We start from the raw sequence: 15,780 nt of genomic DNA on the forward strand, positions 1-15,780 counted from the left end.
AGAGTGTGTGCAACAGCATAAAATAAATTTATATTTTTCTATACAGGATGTTCAACAGTAACTTCAATTTTTTGCCTTCACATTACGATATTCAGTTATAGCTCCAAACCCTTTGAAACTCAAATTATTTTAAAGCTGTCTAACCTTATTCCAGATAATTATTTCCATCATGTTAAAAATGACAGCTGAGACAAGGCAACTTTTCAAACAAATGTTTTAAGACAGTGTTTCAGAGGCTTCAGAGGCTGGCAAATGTTAATTACTTTATTAGATAACCAGTGAGTCACATAATTGCCATGCTTGTTGGAAACAAAATAGACTCTTATGCATTTAACTTAAATGTAAATGGCCCTCTAATTCATATGTGAATTATGTTTTTATACAACAATAATAGGTTGAATTTCACAGGTGAGGTCCGTAAAATTGTCAATTCAAACCATTTTTCCTCACATAATAAAGCCTGAACACATGTAAAGAGTGCACACAAATCTTTACTAATCCAGTACAGAAGAGAAATAGAGTAAAATAATTTCTTTCTTTCTTTAAATTCTCATTGTGCCTGAACTTGCCTCACCAGATCTGGCAGGAAACAGATGCCACTGAAGAGGGAGATGGACAATCTGTGACCCTTCAAAAGGTGTTGGGATTACAGCTCTTATCATCACTAACTATGCTGGCTGGATTTGGAGTCCAACAATATGTGGAGGGCTACAAGTCCCCCCATATCCTTGACATGGTAACAATTTTGCTTATTTTAATATGTGCAACCTTTCCGCCTCTGCAAAGGCTGATTATGTACATGATTAAAACACATGAAGGGCAAGCATGCAATCCATACATCATGTGGTCCTTTCCACATCTATGGCATTAATACTGGTGATTTGTGCTCATAATGAAAGAGTCACAGAATCCGTTCTCCATGTGCACAAATGGAAAGAGAAGCACACAAAACCAGTAGTCAAGAAATAGCCTTGGGTCATGAAAGAATTGGCATAGTTTACTATTTCTTTCTCCTACTAAAATTGATCTATATAACAGTGTGAGGAGCAAGTGGCTCTCTTGGGTAGCAGATAAGGCATTGGATGGAATCCTTTAAGTCTAACATCAGGTGGGTGGGTGTGATGTGGTACATCACCTCCCCCACAGAAGTGTGTGATAATATGGCACCCTATTAGAGGGATCTAGTTGGAGGTCTCTATCCCAAAGCCATGGCGTGTGGCAGCACCTTGGGAGGGCCATCCGTGTAGACCTGAGTCTTACTGAGGTCCCTCTGAACCTAGGCTTGACCCTGTCACATGTCAGCCTTCCACCACAGGGCTGAGAGGGATATATACCCAATGCCTAAGCCAGGCATAGGCAAACTCAGACCAGTGGTCAGGGATGATGGGAGTTGTAGTCCCAAAACACCTGGAGGACCAAGTTTGCCTATGCCTGGCCTAAGCCAAAATCAACCTACATCTGGAAACAAAGTTGTGGCCTAATCCCAGAACGCTGTCCTGTCCTTTTTGTTCACCTTCATAGGTCCAGCCCCTAAATCAGAGTTTAAAGAAATAAAATACCTGTTCCAGAATTTTCAAGATGTCCAAAGAAAGGATGTCTCCGAACACTGAAGACGAGTTCCTCATCTCTGCTATTGGCATCTGTGACTTTCAAGTTGTGAACAGTGATCGGTACTGCAAACCTCCCGTCTTTCAGGTTTTGTATAGTGGTTGGGCTTGCCTTTACAATGAGTTTTGGAACCATTTTATCTTGACATTCTACCTGTTAAGAGAACACATTTGGAATAAAATTAACGTGAAAAGGAGAATTTGTATTGTTTGTTAATTCTAAAGCTGTGGCCAATGGCCTAGGGAGAATCTGGAGAGCCAGAGGATTCCCACCTTCTGATCTATACAATATATTCAACTTGAATATTATACATGAAACATGAAATTGCATTTTGCTCCACTTAATAATTAAGTTAGTTGCATGAAAATACAGACACCCTTGCAGTTGTCTGCTACAGTACATTGTCTGCTACGTTTCCGAGCACAATTCAAAGTGTTGGTGCTGACCTCTAAAGCCCTAAACAGCCTCGGTCCTGTATACCTGAAGGAGCGTCTCCATCCCCATTGTTCTGCCCGGACACTGAGGTCCAGCGCCGAGGGCCTTCTGGTGGTTCCCTCACTGTGAGAAGCCAAGTTACAGGGAACCAGGCAGAGGGCCTTCTCGGTAGTGGCACCTGCCCTGTGGAACACCCTCCCACCAGATGTCAAAGAGAACAACAACTACCAGACTTTTAGAAGACATCTGAAGGCAGCCCTGTTTAGTGAAGCTTTTAATGTTCGACAGACTACTGTATTTTAATATTTTGTTGGAAGCCGCCCAGAGTGGCTGGGGAAACCCAGCCAGATGGGCAGGGTATAAATAAATATATTATTAGTAGTATTACTACAGTTGGAAAAACACAAAAACCAGCATGACATACCACACAGCAGTAGGTTCCCAGTACTCCCTCCATTTCCCACTTTTATTTTTAATAGCTGTAAGAATTCTGGGATTTCAAATGAGCTATTATTTATGTACCAGGACACTGGGGAATGGCTTCAAAGGGCATCTGGATTTTGATGCATTGGCAAAATAAATCATCTAGTGATAAAATGCAAAAATTAAGTACAGATTGTATAGATTTGATGTGGTTATTCTGAAAAGAAGGAACAGCATCTTAAAAATGGTGGACAGGTGCTAAAAGAGAAAAGGAGGGATTAATATTTGGGAATGACTGGAAAGCAGGAGAAATTACAGAAAGATTTCACAGGGCATAGTACTGTAACTCCTGGTGGTGATGTTTTGGGGGAAACCAGAAAAAGGGAAGTGGGTTACAGCCAGAGGCTGAATTAAGATGGATCGCTAGATTTGTTGACTGGGGGAAAGGATGCAAGGGCTGGGATAAGTTGCAAAAGGGACATGAAATAGAAAGCACAAGCTTTTTCAGCTTAAAAAAAAACCCCTCCAAGTATGCCATCCCCCTACAGCTTGGGTCATGCTCCTTCAAGCATTCAGCTGACTGGCAGTTTCAACCTGAAATTAGACCAGAGAAGGGGAATGACGGCATTTCAGTCCACTGTGGTGATGTGTGGTCCCCAAAGAAGGAACAACCCTACTTTCCCTGTTGACATTATTGTAATTCGGCCAAGTGTTGAGTTTTATACCACTGAGATGCTCATCTATCCAAACTTTTTTCACCTGTTCTGATAATTCGCCATCCTCTGGGAGATACACCTTCATGCCACTGTCCAACCAATTAGTTGCTTGACTGACTGCATTCTGCAGTCCTTAAGTGATGGTTCCCTATCTGACATCTTATGACAACTGATTAGTAAACTAGGCCATGAGATTTAAGAAACATGCTATTTAGGAGCTACTTCCCATTAACTCCTTGTGTTCCGAAACCTGCAATTCTCCCTAAAACTGCACCATGAGTTATAACAATAAGAGATTAAGGTAGGTTTTGAATTTATAAGGTAACCTATAACTTGAAGGCTACACACTTACTTTGGAGTAAGTTCCATTGAACTCAGTGGTGTTTACTACAAAGTAATAAAAGAAAAAGCACAGGATCGGGGTGTACACATTGCAGCTGTTCACAGTAAAGAGAAACCCCCCCACTCCATGTTTTAACATATAAAAGCATATTTTAAAATGCAAGTGTCTCCCAAGACTGTTCAATAAACCATGACAAAACTGGGTTACTCAAAAATGCACCCTTAAAACAGGAACAGCAAGCCACAAAAAGCAAAGACCTAAATAGACTGAACCTGATCACCCTGTGAGGTTTTGGAGGGTTTGACCATAGTTAAGAGCAGCAAGGGATCAGTTAAATGTCATTTAGAATTTCACTGCATTTGGTCAGGAACATGTTCTCACATGAGAGCTGGTCAAACCAATCTTTCCGAAACACTGATTTCTGAACTTTTGCCAGGTGTCTCTCTCTGGTGGCCACTGAGGCTGATTTACCAGACATGTTAAGCTTCTCAGTCTTGAATAAGCAGTTAAATGGGTACCCAATGTCAAGCAGCAGGTTTAAAGGCACAGAGCTAAATTTCACAGGTAAACAGCAACACTTTGATGTTTAATCCATGGAAATCAGTGGGTCTTGGGACCAATTCATGCAACCAGTTTAGAGGTTGTTTTGAATGTTCCTGTCCATCTCTGACCACCCCATGGATCTGGATTTTGATGATTATAACAGTAATACTCCCAAAATGTTATTTGTGGTTTGATTAACCAGACACAAAAGACAGCTCCTATACCTTTAACAGCTGCACGGGAGATGGAATTTTGGCACATATTTTATGAGGAAGAGGAAACCAAACCTGCTCTCTCTTCCCCCATTCTGTGCAATTATTATGAACCCTTTCTCCTTTGTACTTTGGCTCACATTGTTGAGCTTACATGGCCATTTCCATCCAAGGTCATGCCCTCCTAGCTATAGGCACAGTTAGAATAGAATGGCTCAGATTGAGACTTCCCATGAGATGAACTCGAATCACAGGACACTCCAACTGAAGGAAGAAAAGGGAGGTTACGATAGCTGATTTCTCCTTCCCTGCGCCCCTGAAAATTTGTTCTGGAGGGTTGGGGGAGCCTACATAACAGTGTGGGAGGCAATGCTTGTGTTTGCTAGAGTAAAAAAATAAATTGTGAAAATTGGCTCTCTCCCTCTTCCTCCAGTGGGAGCTTTTGTTGACTCTCAAACCTTCCATGAACAATGGCTAGTTTCTATCTCCACTGTTGGAGGCTGTATGCCTTTGACTCCCAGGTGCTCAGGTCCTTCTTTTGGACTTACTATTGGCATTTATTTTGTTGGCCACTGTGAGAACAGATGCTGAACAAGAAGGGTTGTTGGCCTGATTCCGAAGACTTTTATTATGTTTATGGATAGAAGATACATTCTGGACCCAAGTCAACGGTTTGGGCACAATTCCCACCATAATGTTTGATATGATAAATTCATGAACTTTCCCCTCTCAGGTGGTAAAATACTGTCTTGCCTCATGTGAGTGTATTTACCATGTTTAGAAAAAAGAAGAAGTATATTTAATTTCCATACACACCTGTATTGTAAATTCTGTGGAGGCGTCTGTCAGCTGTCCATTAACCAAAAATCCATGGTTGACTTTGTCCGTAGCTATAAATGAGAATTTATCAATGTGCCCACCTCCTCTATTGTGCTTGTAGTACACCTTTGCATTATCCACATCCAGCTGTGTAAACTGGCCAGGGTAGATGACAGTTTCCCCCATGTATAAATGTCCGTATTGTGGATACTGTGTGATGATATAGGTGAGGTTTTTCACTGGACTGTCTACATCTGTAAGCTGAAGAATATCGGAAGTTAAAAAACCTATACTCCCTTCCACAATATGGAGTCCTTTGTTTGTGAGCAGTGTAGGCGGAATCTGGTCGTTGTGCTCAATATTCAATTCTAGGAGGCCTTTTTTCTCCATATGACCATTACTGATGGTAAAACTATTTCAGAAAAAAAGAGAAGAGAGGAAGATTATTTATTTATTAAAAGATGGTTCCGTTGTTACACATGGCATTAGACAGAGTTGAATGGCAGTGCCCTGTTCCTGGTTTCAGGACACCCTTGGTCATGATGCTCTCAGTTGACTCAGCTATCTGTGTGCTCATTCATTTGCTTTGCTCTCTGGGCCAACTTGTACCACTTCATAGAAGGGGAGGACAAAACGTTACTTGTCCTTTCCTTTTCTCCTCCCAATACAGTAGTTACTCCTTGTAGCAGGTAGGGGAACGGTCAGTAACAACAAAGAATTAAGGTCAAGGGGTCTTGGGGACTGGTGGTAGGGAAGAGGAAGGTCAGGTGACTCTGAGGATTCTTGGTGAATGGACCTTGGCAGGTGCCCAGTTATGCCAACTTCCAATGTCAGTCCTGTGAATGGACTTTGAGAAGCTTGCAGTCTAGAACTGAATGAAAAGAAGAGGAAGTAAAAACAGCCCAGCCAAATTGCTCATGTTGTCGGCTCCTGAAGGGACAATCAGTCAGCCTGTGAGATCTCTGCTGTTCTATATTTTGAAATTTGTGTTTAATATTTTAAAATTGTAAACTGCCTGTGGTCCCTTGACAGAAGGTCAGCATATAGATCTGTCAGATAAATAAATAGATTGAGTCAGAAGCCAGGGGAGGGGAGGCAGCAAAGCTATGAATGAATGAAGTTGCATGTTTACTTCTTTCAACTGAAACCAAAGGCCTAAGAGAACCATTGTCTCTCATCCATGGCCTGTAGGCTTGAGGGGGGTTAGGCCTAACCAAAGTGGCTTGGAGCTCTTCAGTTCACTTGCCTCTCTTGGTGTTGGCAGCAGTGTCTAAAAGGCAGAGCAATGCTGCTATTATGGATGGAAGGAGGAAGGCAACAAAAGTAAAGACTGGTGTGTGCCATGGGACTGTTTCAAGCAACCTGCTGCGTAGAGCTCCATTCTTGCAATAGATTGAATGTTTATGAACGCTCCACAACAGCACAGTAAATGTTCAGTGTCAATGGATTCACCACCAACAAATCCCTTAGTGCCTATAAGTTTCAATACTGCTCTTTATATAACTACAGGAAAGCTACAGAATTTGCAGTTAATAGTTTCTATTAAATAGTTTCTATTTTTGCATCCTTCAAACAGCTTTGGAAACTGATCAATAAGTTTGTGAAACACAATGTAGGAAGCAACATTATTCCAAGGGTCAGGTTCACTATTCTGTCTACCTCAGTGCAGTCCTTTCTGACTGGCACAGGCTCTACAAGGTTTCAGACAGGATCCTCTCAGGATCCTCTACCTGGAGATGACCAGGATCCAACCTCAGTTCTTCTGCATGCAGATCATGTGTTCTGGTTGCAAGTCACACCCCTTTCCACTGAACTGTAGTTCAGGATGTTCCCAGTTCAAGTCTTCCTTCTACCATAAACTCATTAGGCAGCCATAGCTGGGAACCACAATCTCTCAGCCACAACTCACCATCAGCAAGAAGGGAATTGTGATCTACCTAACAGGGTTGTTGCAATTATTGTTCTGGCAATAAGCAAGGAATGATTTGAATCTTCTAAGGCTGTAATCCTATACCTGCCTATTTGGGAGTAAATCCCATTGACCTCAATAGAGCTTTTCCCCTGAGCAGACAGGATGTTACTGTCAAACTCTAAATGCTACTTGTTATCCATTATTTATATACAGCACCCAAACACAGAACTGTGCCCCACAGGACGATGATTTAATATAGGTTCTTGGTATTTAGTCAGTAGATATTCTCATTTTGTTCTGTTGCCCTCAGTATACGTTTCACTTGCCTAGTCTTCAGAAACACCATTTAAGTTTTCTCACTATGTTCTTTTCAACAAATAACCAAGAATTTATTCAGACACAAAGCTTGGGAGATGTCATATCTTCAGGCACACTGGTTAATTTCCTTATAGTTGCTTTCAGGTTTCTCTGTATGTCACTATCTGCTGCTTCTCTGGATACTTCTCACACATTAGCGCTAATTAAGAGAAATGTTGTCTGCTATCAGTGCTACTTTAGTACACACACACACACACACACACACACACCATCATTTCCAGGGGCTACTGTAAGAAAATAAAGTGAGCTGATAGTGTAGTGTAGTGTTCTACAATTACAGCTTCTGACTGCTGTATGGTGCAAATAAATATTCACCTGACCCAGTGAAGAACCTGGAGTTTCCTCCGGTTCTATTACTGTTAGCAAAAAAAAGGCTAACAAACAGCACAATCCTAACCATGCCTACTCAAAAGGTATACCTACTGAATTCAATGGGGCTTTCTCCCAAGTAAGTAGAGGTTCACACGAATACCAGACTCAAAAGCTTGACTGCCTGTAGCTTTTACCTGAAGAAAAAAAAATCCCTAGTAATCTAGGGTACATATTTTTCAGTTCACTTTAAGTTATCTCTTTCTTTCACCCTTTAGCCAAATAGACTCCCAATCCTGCTCTACTCTTCATAATAACTGGGTCCTATTCTTATATTGTTCCTCTTCTTCAAACAAGCTGTCATTTTTAAAATGCAGGCTGTCACTGTCTGTCATGCCACCAATTAAAAAGACAACCCCCCACCCGAAAAAAAATATTCCAGGGTGTGTGTGAAGCATGGCAGTGCACCCATTCACCGCGCCCAGGATGCAGGGCTGACTATATCCATGACCTGCTTCGAGATATGAGGGGCTCACTATTTTAAAAAAGACCAGAAGGCTTAGACTTCTGGCTACTGTACCTTCTCGCAATAAGACAGCTTAGCAACTTCAATAAATAAGCGGTATATTTAAACAAAGAAATAAAAATAGAACTTTTTCTAAACCAAAAGTTGTTGCGCACAAATATCCATGTTTGTAAAATCAAGGAACATCCTTGAGTGGAGTTGACACATTGTCATTATGCTTTGATGCACTTTTATGTGTATTGGTTCTCAGGCAACTGATTTGAGAGCTGCACCCCACCCCTAGTCTATAACTGTAGAAATCCAAATTATGCTCTCAAAATAAATCACTCATCCCAGTACCCCCATATTATATCCAACTAATTCTACTTGCCCCTTCTTTGCTCCCATACATCATTATGGTACGCCGTATACATCATGTACATATCCCATAATCTTTCGGTCATTTGTTGTCTGTCTGTCTGTTGTCTGTCTGTCAAGTCCCTATCCCACTCCTGCCAATAGGCTGAGCTCTTATACAGTCACAGAATGTTTGTGACTATTATACTGAACGAAACAGAAGGTAATGGAATACTGATATAGATTAAAAGCCAGTGCCCAAAAAGGGGCGGAGGAAGGCGGTGTGTGGTGGAGGTGGGCCACCCCGGGTGTCACCACTGAGGGGGTGACAAAATGCCGGGTGGTACTCACCGCAGGGCCTGCAGTGCACTGAGCCACATGTCTCTCCTGGGAGTGATGTGGTGGCTTGGGCACCTGCAGGCTCCGTGCTGCCCCAAACAGTCCGCCTACCGCCTCCTCCTCAGCTGTAGGGTGGCTGAGTGGGAGGAGGCAGGCAGACTCCTTGGAGGCCCCGCGGAGTGTCCTGCCCCGGCTCACCCCTGTGCCCAAAGATGCACACATCTAGATACCCAGTTTCTCTTCTGCTCTTCAGTCTAAGCAACAAATTCTGACAATTCCGCAGTACCGTGGTACCTCGGGTTACATACGCTTCAGGTTACATACACTTCAGGTTACAGACTCCGCTAACCTGGAAATAGTGCTTCAGGTTAAGAACTTTGCTTCAGGATGAGAACAGAAATCGTGCTCCGGCGGCGCGGCGGCAGCAGGAGGCCTCATTAGCTAAAGTGGTGCTTCAGGTTAAGCACAGTTTCAGGTTAAGAACAGACCCCCGGAACGAATTAAGTACTTAACCCGAGGTACCACTGTATATGAATACCTTAAACAAACAAACATTCAGAGCAGTCCAGGGTTCAGTTCTGCAAGCCCAATATGCCCTGGTCTATGCTCTTGGGTGTGGGGAATGATACCTTCCTTTCAACAGAGGAGCCAATCCATTTATCACAGGGACAGGGACAGACTTGTAAGTAAGATCTGCTACCTATGCTGAAATGAATAGGGCAACTTCAAGTGAGCCCTGGAGCTCATACAGCATCAGTAAGAATTCACTGTACTGCAGCAATAAGAGTTTCTTTATTATGGGGTGCGCATGTGCGTGCACACAAAACCAGAGATATCTAACCGCAGCACTAAATATTCTCTGGAAATTTTTAAGCAGCTTTGTATTGAAAGGGAGCTTGAACCACGGCGTTTTCTTTTCCTTTTTTTATAAAAAAGAAAGAAAGAAATAGGCAGTGCTCCAGTCTCCAACTGCTACTCTTCATGTTTTTAATCACATCTGCTACATAGATGTGGCTATGAATAATTAACGATGCCTCCAACATTACACTCATAGATTACGGTGGAGGAAGCGACTGGTGCACCGTCTCGAACAGCATAAGCCATTTAGGAAACTGTTATCCACTTTCCCTTTATATTTGCCGTGCAATCACTTACTGCTTAAAAGGGTAAATCTTTCATAGCTTTAATTAAAGCATTTAATATAATTTACACTGATGCTCTATGTGCTCAAGGTCTGTCAAAATTGATGCTTTAATAACATGTCATTCCCTCTCTCTCTCTCTCTTTTTCCCCTCCCCCTCTCTACTCTCCCGACTGGCCTGAAATCTGTTAAAATTACCACTAATCTAATTGGGAACAAAGTTGTCAAATGCACGCAGCTCTGACAGTTTGTCTTTCTGCAAACTGCCAACAGATTGCAAGTTACGCATGTGTTGCGCAGATGGGTAAGTTAAAAGGAACACACACACACACACACACACACACAAAAGCAATTTATTAAATCACCTGGAACCAGCAGCTCCATTCCAAAAATAGTGAGAATGAAATATAGCAGGAGCTACGAGAGTTGGCACTGGAATATGCCAGAAGGTACCAGTTACAAAACAAGATAAACATTTTGAGAAGCCTCAGCTGCGTAGCAGAATAATGAGGAGTTATTTAACCTGATCAGGATTACCAGCAGAAATTAATTTAGAGTGCACATTTTTTTATATATATAAAAAAATTAAAAATAAAAGGATATTTTAATCCCTCTCCTTTTAACCCTTTGTAGGCACTGGAAAGATGTTTCTATATCCACCCCCACAGTGACCTCCCTGTGTACCTGGTTAAATCATCCAATGCAGAGCACTGGAAGGACCATACAGATGGTGTCCTCTCCTACAAATACTTAGCACGTAATCTCTTTCATGTGCTCAACCTCCATTTCAGGAGAGGATATTGGATCCAGTTACATGGTTGAGAGCTGACAACATTATGGCAGCAGCTTGCTTCCAAGCTACCAAGTGAGAGCAATTGGGAATTCATTTATTTTTTAATCTTAAAATGGGAGAGAGCGTAAGTTTTATGCTGAACAGATGTGTAGACAAAATGAAATCTCCCATTATCTGAACCTCAATTATCCAAATCTCACAACTGTCTGAATTCCATGGGTGTCCTTCCACATCATCCAATGTCAATAAAACCCACACTTTCTGAACAGGCAGAAGGACATCTGAATAAAAGAGGCCATCAGGATAGGGCTTGTTTTGTGTCAGAGGTGGAGCTCAGCCTCAGGAATGGTTTTCAGCAGAAGGAATGAGTCTTGGAATATACAATAAGAAGACTGGCTGAGATTGTCTTCAGAATCCTTTTCTTTTCCCACTGCACCCCCCCCCCATCCAGTTAACATTAAGATGTAAAATTCCCAGTGCAAGTGGGGTGATGCGAATATGGACACCTCTCTTTTGAAATACCAAGAGCCAAAATCAGATGTGATGTGGAGAGTAGATTGGGTCTACTAAGCAGAAGAGGGATAGTGTCCATCACTCACACCATTTCTGCATTCCAAAGGTCAACCAAGGCTTTCATTGTAGATATGAGAGGGAAATCCCCAAGAGTCATCAGAGGAGCATTTGGATCTGTCTGTCTCTGGAAACGGGCAATTCTAATACGTTCCAAATTTGTGCAAAGGCAAAAGTCCCATGAATGAACCCTAGTTCAACACCCTCATCCTCAGTGTCACAGCTCCATTCAGAAACTCACACTTCATATCTGTGTAGGCCATCAGTATTATATCCAAGTAAATGAAATTGCACTGTATCCTAAAATACAGGGGTTTCCTTGCCCAATTGCTTTGGAAGCTCCCGGAAGATTAAAAATGAATTCTATTGAATCTCAGACAAAATAAAATATCAGCCGCTATTTCTCCATTGGATCCAGAGTTGACCTCAGCGGGCCATATCTAAACATGATGGTGGTCGAGCTCAGTCTCAATCAAGTCACATTACTGATCACCTATAAGGCTGAAAATGCCAAGAAAGCACCTGTAGGCACACCTGTTGCCCACAATGGTCTCCTCCCATCTCTCCCCACTCACTGAAATTAGACTTGAATTGTTTTCCACCTCAACAGTCACTCACCCAGGCCTCTTTGCCTACAGGTTTCTCAAACACATGTTAGAGAGCAAAAGTTAAAGCAGGAGTTGAGATTAACTCAGTGCCAGCATGAATTCAGATGTCAACTACAATCTAAATTTTCTTTGAAGTCTAATTTCAGTGAGTGGGGAGACATAGTCCTGTATGGAACAGGGCAATAAGTAACCATAGGCCCCTCCAGATTGGTTGTGGTGAGTGGGTTGCTAGTGTATTCTGCAATATGCCAGTGACACAATATTTGTGCATTAGTGCAGCAGCATAACTAGCTGCTCGGGTGGACAGTGTACAAAAAAAATCTGCTTTATTAGCTGTTTAGACAGCATCTTAAAAAGCAGAGACATCACCTTGCCAACAAAGGTCCGTATAGTTAAAGCTATGGTTTTCCCAGTAGTGATGTATGGAAGTGAGAGCTGGACCATAAAGAAGGCTGATCGCCAAAGAATTGATGCTTCTGAATTATGGTGCTGGAGGAGACTCTTGAGAGTCCCATGGACTGTAAGAACATCAAACATATCCATTCTGAAGGAAATCAGCCCTGAGTGCTCACTGGAAGGACAGATCGTGAAGCTGAGTCTCCAATACTTTGGCCACCTTGTGGGAAGAGAAGGCTCCCTGGAAAAGACCCTGATGTTGGGAAAGATTGAGGGCACAAGGAGAAGGGGACGACAGAAGACAAGATGGTTGGACAGTGTTCTCGAAGTTACCAGCATGAGTTTGACCAAACTGTGGGAGGCAGTGGAAGACAGGAGTGCCTGGTGTGCTCTGGTCCATGGGGTCACGAAGAGTCAGACACGACTAAATGACTAAACAGCAACAACAGCTGTTTTGTGATGGTTCCTCAAGGATACCACATTACTGCCACCTGAAGCACTCACACACCAAAGAGGGACAACCCAGCCCAGAACATTTGTGGTCTAAAAAGTTACAGGATCTCAGTAGAAAGTTACAGGGCATGCACTGACTGGAAAACAAGCACAGCTTTTGCAGATGGGGGGGGGGAGCACTGAAAACAGGATTGCATATACAGTGGTACCTCGGGTTAAGTACTTAATTCGTTCCGGGGGTCTGTTCTTAATCTGAAATTGTTCTTAACCTGAAGCACCACTTTAGCTAATGGGGCCTCCCACTGCCGCCGTGCCGCCGGAGCACGATTTCTGTTCTCAACTTGAAGCAAAGTTCTTAACCTGAAGCACTATTTCTGGGTTAGCGGGGTCTGTAACCTGAAGCGTATGTAACCTGAAGCGTATGTAACCCGAGGTACCACTGTAATCACCCTGATACCATCATGAGCACAAAATCATTATGATTGCACAATGCTCACACCTGCCCCACAAGGCAACCTTGATGATAGTGGCAAGTTTAGGGACAGGGAAAGAGTGGAAAGATAAGTTGGTAAGCAGGAAAGAAATGGGGTGAAGAGCTGAGGGAGGGAGGGAGAGAGAGAGAGAGAGAGGGAGGGGAAAGAGAGAGAGAGAGAGAGAGAGAGATATCAGAGGAGAACTTCCCTAAGAGTTTAGGAAGAGTACCTGCACCCTTTTAATCCACAAACCAGGATTAGCCAGCACACTAATGAAGCTGACCCACCCCACCCCACACACACATAGCAGAGAGAGAGAAGGTTTAATGAGGAAGGGAGAAAAGAAGAAAATATTTTCCACATACCAAAAACGCAAAAGAAAAAAATGGCCATGCTTTAGGGCCTGTGATTTATTTAATGATGGTCTTAACCTCACTTAGAAAAAGACCGTTTACATGATTTACAGATTGCTTCTTCCCCTTGTTAATTTAACTCATTTCTTAGGAAATTATACACACTTAATCACTGCAAGAATAAAATTAGTTAGAGTGCCCATTTAGTAGCAAAGGGAGTATAAATAATTTTCAATTTTAAACTGGGAAGAAGAAACAAGTTAAGGGGACCAGCACCATTTTTATTTTGAGAAAAGCAGCAAGAGGAGACAGTGATTGAAAAGGAGGGGGAGGATGCGATGGGGAGAGAGTAAAACACCTTTCCTGCCTCTTGTTTCCTAAATTGTCCCAGGCAGCTTTCCACATCCACAGGGTTTCAGCTGCAAGCTTTCAGCAAGGCAGGGAAAGAGTTAAGCACCCCAACTCTTCACCCCACCCCCGCTTCCCTGCTCTCTGTCATCATCTTCCAAAACTGCTTTTCTAACAAAAAAAATGGTGTCGGGACCCTAATATTCATGTTTGCATATAATTTATGCTTAGCGACTATGTACGTGAAAAAGAGCAAAGTACCTAGAAGAGGACGATACCCAAGTGAGCTATAAATTAAGTCCTTATCCTGTTCCTGATTTAAGCAATATGGGTGCTTCTTTCCTACAGGAGGATGGTATTAATGAGCTTCTAATCCATTAAACTTGCCACATCTGTTGGGAAATTCAGCAGAAAGGGAAGATGAAATCTATTTTCTGCTGTACTTGGTATAAAGAGAGATAGAAAGAGAGAGAGAGAGAGAGAGAGAGAGAGAGAGAGAGATTCTGCTGTATTTCCCCCCCCCCCCAATCTTCTGCCCACTCGAGGTATATAAAACCATTACATTTAAGTACCATAATAGCCAACATATGCTTTTCTTTAGTAACGACACCACCATCTGGATTAACTTCTACCAATGATTTCAGACAATATTGTGGATTCCCCCCCCCCCCCCGACTGGAAAAAAAGAAAAACTCTACCCCAGATAGCAACTACAGTTTCAGATGGAGCATAACAGTAACAGAATTAGCAGTCTCTCTTTGCTGCCCCCCCCCCCCCGATACCTGTGGCGGCTGCGTGGCTGGGAGGAGCACTGAAATGTATGGATCTGAATTCATATGCTAATTCATTAAAAAGTCAGTACAAAAATCTTGCAATGCCATGCGTGCGCATCTTCCACTACCCTTGACTAGGGGCCTTAAAACATTACAGTTAATAAATGTGCTGCTGAACTTAGGAGAGGACTTATTACACTTTCTGCATTTTCATGCCAGGCATTTCAGCATTGTAATACGGTCACCGAGAGCCGTGCAGAAGTTATGTTAACATTTAGCCCCCTGAAATATGTTTCCCCATGTTTTAAAACCAGGTTTTGTGAGCGGAGAGCGCAGGGAGAAGAGAAGATAATTGGGGAGGCCTTCTTACCTGAATGAGTCCTTACTAGCCTCGTGGCTATTGTCGTGAACGTAGCAAACCTTCTGGGCCACGACATCCAACTGGCTATAGCGGGAAATGGGCACGCCGGGATAATTGATGTACTCAATCTGACCATGCACAGGTGGCACAGAAATGGCATACAGCAGCTTCCCGGGTTTGCCAGTGCCATCTGTTGCCATAAGAACATCTGTCGTCAAGGTCACCCTGTCACCCTCTGTTAAAGTTACAGGTTTGGTGAATAGAACAATGTCACCTAAAATAAAAGGGAGGGGGGAGAGGGAGCAGGGAGAGAAAGAGAAAAGCATCAGGCATGGGGGGGGGAAGAGAAATTAAAGGATGTGGGTGGGTGTTTGCGGAGGGAGGGGTGGCTCAGTCCTTCAATATTCCATAGGGGGAACTGGATTGGAGGGGGGGAGGCAGTGAAATCAGCTCACAGAGAAACAGACATTAAGAAGTGGTTAAGAGCAACACAGCGATGAAGCATTTTGCGGGGATTAACAAAAGAGACTTTGGCCAAACCAGGCTAGGAAAGGATTCCTTTGGTGTCTGTAAAGATCTCTGTGCCAAATAAGAACTAAAAGCTATTGAAGA

The 15,780-nt window shown here is 42.8% G+C and overlaps 1 protein-coding gene across 3 annotated transcripts in view; it reads right to left on the bottom strand.

Annotated features, from left to right (window-relative positions):
• Positions 1-15,780, bottom strand: part of LOC307219124 (FRAS1-related extracellular matrix protein 1-like) — a 105,713-nt gene that overhangs the window by 24,598 nt on the left and 65,335 nt on the right. For all 3 annotated transcript variants that reach the window (XM_079982070.1, XM_079982069.1, XM_079982071.1), the window contains exons 24-26: positions 15,178-15,442; positions 5,097-5,511; positions 1,560-1,761 (exon numbers count right to left, since the gene is read on the bottom strand). In XM_079982070.1, the coding sequence (XP_079838196.1) occupies positions 1,560-1,761; positions 5,097-5,511; positions 15,178-15,442 (882 nt within the window). The remainder of the gene's footprint in view (positions 1-1,559; positions 1,762-5,096; positions 5,512-15,177; positions 15,443-15,780) is intronic.

This window comes from Podarcis cretensis (genome assembly GCF_951804945.1).
Source record: "Podarcis cretensis genome assembly, chromosome: 6".
Classification (NCBI taxonomy): domain Eukaryota; kingdom Metazoa; phylum Chordata; class Lepidosauria; order Squamata; family Lacertidae; genus Podarcis; species Podarcis cretensis.